This window comes from Arvicola amphibius, chromosome 8 (genome assembly GCF_903992535.2).
Source record: "Arvicola amphibius chromosome 8, mArvAmp1.2, whole genome shotgun sequence".
NCBI classification, from domain to species: Eukaryota; Metazoa; Chordata; class Mammalia; order Rodentia; family Cricetidae; genus Arvicola; species Arvicola amphibius.
This window is the reverse complement of record NC_052054.1, coordinates 125,403,422-125,409,400: the sequence shown is the minus strand read 5'-3', so window position 1 is coordinate 125,409,400 and position 5,979 is coordinate 125,403,422. Positions and strand designations below refer to the sequence as shown.

Sequence of the window (5,979 nt, the reverse complement as noted above, 5' to 3'; positions counted from 1 at the left end):
TCTTCCTTAGAAAAGAAATCAAGAGTTTTGTTTGTTGCTGTTGTTTGTTGTGAGGTTTGATTTAACTTAGTATTGCTTTATAGGGATTTTGCAAGCAATCTCTGCAGGCCAATAATAGCCATAGATTTTCTTAGTATAGTTTGCCAAAAGGATGATGATGAAGCTTAGTACATGAATGATCACAGCAGGAAGAAATGGAGAGAGAGCATGAGTCATGGGCTTCTGTGCAGTACTTGTTTGTTATATTTTATTTCTTTAGGGCCTAATTGATTTATTTTGGTCAATACAATAGTGAACTACTTGGTAAAGAAAGATATAATGACTAATTTTCCCCTAACAAGAATAAATAACCAGACATTTCCCAGAGAAAAATAAAATATTTTGATTTTTGTTTTATCTTGATGACACTAAATTATTTTATAGTAGATGTTTGAGATGTTTTTATAGTTTATTTGTTTACAAAGTTTAAGACTTTTTAAATAAAAAATAATAATCTTAGACTTAAACAAAAATACTTTATTCTCATACTTTATATTAGAGGTTATTTATCAGAAAATGTATGTTTTTATTATTCCAGATGAAATATAGATTTAGATACCATCAAATCTATATCATATAATGTTCACTCTCTTTTTCCTATTACTTTAAGGTTTCACAGTCCTTTAGCAATTATTTTAGCATGTGACTGATGGAGAAATGTTCTGTTCATTTTTTCATAGTCTGCACTTACACACCTGTTGTGTCGAATAAATTTTGAAAGGATTTGCCTCACACTACGTTCTTTCATAGATGTAAGTGCTACAAATTAATTGAAAGAAAAAATCGTATACTAAACACAAAGATCATACTGCTTTATCTGAAGCCATTTGTCGAGAGTAGAGTTACCTTTCCTTCCTCAAATAATTAATATTTCTGCTAATAATATTTTATATTTATTTTCAAGTCTCTCTGTTATCAATGTTAAGAAATTGTTGCTGCCTAGTAGTAAAACAAAACTAATTACAGAATCTCATTGTACAACATATAATTTTAAAAGATGTAATATATATAGTCTATACATATATATGTATATATACATATATACCTATATATAGTCTGCTTTTACATGTATCTGTACACCAGAAGAGGTTATGGTCATCTTATCTCATAATACAACAGTTATAGTCGGTTTGGAGCTACCATGTGGGTGCTGGCAATTGAACTCAAGACCTTTTGAACAATAGCCAGTGCTTTTAAACACTGAGCCATCTTTCCAGTCCACTCATATAAATTAGAATAGAAATATAACTTGCTGACTTAAATATTTTACTCTCAGAATGCTTTGAACTATTTTGGGAGATTCATTATTTGTATGTTTGGAGGAGAATATATAGTTTTTTTTCCACAAAGATATCCACAGTTCAAATAACAAAGCAAACAATCAGAAGCATTATGTTTTATCAACTCACTTTGGGAAACATGCATACCTTGAGGAGAAGATGTTTGGAAATACGATTCCTCACATTTTTCATATTCACTTATATTCCCTTTCCAAGAACATACTTAGAAAAACATCCTTTATCTAATAGTAATTCAGCTGCTCATTTTGTACCGTATTGTTATCTATAGGGGTGACCCCAGTGTCATTGCCTCTCCACCTCAGAAAACAAACACCATGATGGACCAAAAGCATAGGGCCTTAAGTTCTTTAGAAATCCTAGAGGACGGGAAAGATAAAATACAATGTATTTCTGCTAGGATTGTCTGCTGAATGTCACATATATCATTTGTCTTCTCTTAGTCATACAGAAGAGGAAGGGTCTTACGTCATACTTTTTAACTGTAAAAAGCTGCGTCTGTAGCTTGGTGAGGAGAAACTGTTTACTGTGTAAGAGGCCCTGGCATTTAACTGTAAGTCCATAGGGAATCAATAACTAGTGTGTAAAGTTACACTATCTGCTTTCAGTCTCAGGGAAAACTATGTCAAAAGAATTCTGCTTAGCACAAAACTCTATAGTTAGAAGATTGGCAGTGAAGTTGAACATTCAAAAGCTCCGTGACTACCAGTACTCACCATGACTTCTAAAGTAAACAAGCTAGTAAATCCTTAATTCATATCCACGTAATAACTAGAAAGAATTCTTTAGAAACCTTTAACAAAGGTCTCTGGCCTGAAATCAGGGTGTATAATAGACTGCGTGTGCACCTAACAGACACTGCCCCAGGATGTTCTCTTTGCCTGCAGCTTGGAGCTGTGTCTGCAGCTCTTCCCTGATCCCTAACAGCCCAGACCCTTCCTGGCTGTACGTCCTTCATTCTTACTGTCTTGTCACGCTGTAATGACCTAAAATTTCAGACTTGGTCTTATCAAAGGTCATTAAACCTATTCTTTCTTTATATATATATATATATATATATATATATATATATATATATATATATATATATATATATATATTATAGGGAAATTGCTATTTGTCCCAGGAAACTCGTACACACACAAAAGGGGACAATTTCATCATATACTGTAGTTAGTATACAATGTATTTGTATTATATGAGTATCATGAGTAGTACAGTATCTAGCAAGGATTTGGTGTATTTCTTTTTTAAGTGCAATATTTAGTAACCAAAACACTGTTTCAAGTCAGAGAACACAGAAAACACATGTGATGCTTTGTGTAATTGACAAGCAAACTCTTCTCCCTCCAGTGGCACTCTTAAGCATTTGGTTACTTTTGAGTTATTTCTTCAATTCCTCAAACTTACCCACTTGTGCAACAGAGACCTGAGGACAGGAACGCTAAACTAGCACTAAATATGGACTAACCACAGCTAGAACTTTCAGAACACTGGTTCATCCCAAAGTGAATTTTTACATTCTTTTTTATCCTAAAGGTGATTTTTTTTTTTTTACACTAAAGGTGATTTTATTTTTCTCTATGTATACACTCAGCAGCAACTCAAGAAATTAAGGGTTGTCATGACTTGTGAAGGAGGAAGGGGATTTACTGTTGGTGTGAGTGGGTAGAGGCCAGAGACCGCTAAACATACGACAGTGAGCACCACAGTCCCTACAGTGCTTTCAGCCTGGAACGCCACAATAGCACAGGGTGGTTGGTACACCTAGAGATATTAGGGACAATGAGGATGACAGAGAGAAGAGAGTAGCCTAGGAGCCAGAGCCCACACCACAGAGCTAGCAGGGCTTTTCCAGGCCTGAAACAGCAGAAATGACAGAGATTCTGCAAAACTGAGATTTCAAATCTTGTATTTTATGTTTGTTTGCATCTAGAAATCCGTGGTCAGTTCCAGGCTCCCGGGAGCGGAGCCAAGATCATGTGAGATCAGACCTCCCTGGAGTCTTGCCTTTTGCCACCCACCTTCCTTTAGTTATCTGATCTCCATCCCGCTTGGAGCACCCTGTGTAGACGGTGCCCTTCTCAGCTGCGGTGCTTACAGCACTTCTCCAGCCTAACAGCCGCTCCAAGCTCCGTGGAACTGCAGATCGCGTCAACATCATGCACTGTTACTCAAATTCTCCTTGGTTGGGGATTCTAGAAAAAGTTAACAAACCATTTAATTGCAATGGTTAGCTAATTAAGCATCTTTACTCAATCTCCGTTTCCCAGATAAGCATCATTTAAAGACCCAAGCTGTATCAAGTGACCCTTTTAACGAGGTCAATGATTGGTCATTCATTCGAAAGCTCTGGGCAGACTAAGAGAAAACGTACAATAACCCACGCCTCCCCCACAGTCATTATATAGAAAGGAGAGAGAGAAAGCGCCAGTCCCACCGCGTGCCCCTATTGTGTTGTTCCTGCCAACACAGCAGACCTCCTGCTATATAGACCCTGCTCCCAGCCCTACACACCCAACAGCGCCATCCCATCTGAAGCACCAACACCAGCCATGGGGAAGGTGAGCCCAGGGCACTCAGGGCCTGGGGAGGGACCAGCCCTCGGGTCCATGCCACAACAGACCTCTGAGCCTTGTCTTGTCTTCCAGATCACCTTCTATGAGGACCGTGGCTTCCAGGGCCGCCACTATGAGTGCAGCAGCGATCACCCCAACCTGCAGCCCTACTTCAGCCGCTGCAACTCTGTGCGCGTGGACAGTGGCTGCTGGATGCTCTATGAGCAGCCCAACTTCGCAGGCTGCCAGTACTTCCTGAGGCGTGGGGACTACCCTGACTACCAGCAGTGGATGGGCCTCAGCGACTCCATCCGCTCCTGCCGCCTCATCCCCCACGTGAGTCCCTTCCTACATCCCTCTGGCCCTCAATCTCATCATCTTCATGATCTAGTTATTCTTTGAGCTGAGGGATGGGGTGGCTGCCATCTTCCTTGAAGAGATTCTTTAGAATTCAGGAAAATGCAGCAAACCTTTGACACTTGAAAGCTCCTAAGACAGACCACAGCAGGCTGCAAAAACTGTTCTTCAGTTTTCCCATTTAACATTAATGACTGGGTGTTTCTTTTGGTGAGACTGTGGTGTGCCAAGCTTTGAAAAGTTCAAGTCTGACCGCATGCAAGAGCTCTTTTGGAAGCTACAGTACATTGAATGCATGGGAAGATGGGAGTTTATCAGTAGCTGTTCATTCCTCCAGCTGTGTTGTTTAGGAGAATCCTTCTCACCGAACGCTCTAGTAATAAGAAAACCCCTGCGGGACCGAGGGAACTGTCTGGAAGGGGCAGGGTCAGAAAGGTGTCCAGACAGCTGAGTATCAGGACAGGCAGATTGAACTGCCATTGTTTTCGACATTTTACCCTCTGGATTGACACAGGCCTCTTGAGAATCTTTGACTTTTGTTTTGGAATTTGAAAGTATGCCTTGCCAGAACTCGTTTGACCTGAGACTTGAACTCCAATCTGTAGTACATTTTTTTTTTTTTTTTACATTTTGTCGATGTGTTTACATGGATTTTCAGACTGCACCCAAGGCTAGCCCCAAACTTTCTATGATTTATAGTCTGGCCCCCAACTCTCAAACTTGGGATCTGCGTCTGCCGCCGAAGGGCTAAGACGGCAGATGTGCACCCCCAGAGCCCCTCTAAACAGAAATTTTCAGGCGCCTTTGATCTCCAGGTTTGGAAACAGGGCCTGAAACAAAAAGAAGGGATAGGCAGAGGAGATGGGGTGAGCTGAGCTTTCCGAGAATTTCCATCAGTCTGTGATTTACATGGCATTGACAGTCGTTTGCTACTCTTTGAATTCAGTCACCTCTGGTATAGAAAAGGTAAGGGCCCATCCCCCAGGCAGCATGCGCCGATTGCCGAGCTCAGGTCCGGTTTTCTAAAGTCCCTTGTCTACTCTGCGTGCGCACAGTCCGGCTCTCACAAGGTCAGGATCTACGAGCGCGAGGACTGCAGAGGTCAGATGGTGGAGATCACCGACGACTGCTCCCACCTCCAGGACCGCTTCCACTTCAGCGACTTCCACTCCTTCCACGTGCTGGAAGGCTACTGGGTCCTCTACGAGATGCCCAACTTCCGGGGGCGGCAGTACCTGCTGAGGCCCGGGGAGTACAGGCGCTACCATGACTGGGGCGCCGTGAATGCCAGGGTGGGCTCTCTGCGGAGAATCATGGACTTCTACTGAAATGTTTTTACTCTACCATTTTACGCTACCATTTTCTCCATATTAATAAAATATTCCCTGTGTGTTTCATGCAATAATGGAGTCCTCTGTTCTTTTCAGCCTTCTTGGAAGGGTACAGCAAACAGCAGACGGGACAAATATGGATATTCTTATATTCAGTGTGTGTTGTGAGCTGAGCGGCCAGGAGCTCAGCTTCGGGACCCTGGACCCCATCCACTCACTAGCTGTGTGTGGCAGGGCAAGTCACTTGACATTTCTGTGCCTCGGTTTCCTAACCTGTGAATATAGGAGTAACAATACTCTTCTCTTGAGTCTTTGATGTGGATTACATGGGTTTGCATTTTTGTATCACAGACAATGGCTTTGCTGTAACAATATCCTGAAAGCTGCTCTGCAAAG

General features: G+C 41.5%; 1 protein-coding gene across 1 annotated transcript; it reads left to right on the top strand.

Annotated features, from left to right (window-relative positions):
• Window positions 1-3,892: 3,892 nt before the first annotated feature.
• Window positions 3,893-5,580, top strand: LOC119821254 (gamma-crystallin E-like). Its single transcript, XM_038340183.1, has 3 exons — window positions 3,893-3,901; window positions 3,989-4,231; window positions 5,308-5,580. Exons 1-3 carry the CDS (start codon window positions 3,893-3,895, stop codon window positions 5,578-5,580), a joined length of 525 nt encoding a protein of 174 aa, XP_038196111.1.
• The last annotated feature ends 399 nt before the right edge of the window (window positions 5,581-5,979 follow it).

Coding starts and splice junctions, on each gene's coding strand:
- LOC119821254 (XM_038340183.1), top strand. Junction 4,232..5,307: donor CCTGCCGCCTCATCCCCCAC/GTGAGTCCCTTC, acceptor GCGTGCGCACAG/TCCGGCTCTCACAAGGTCAG.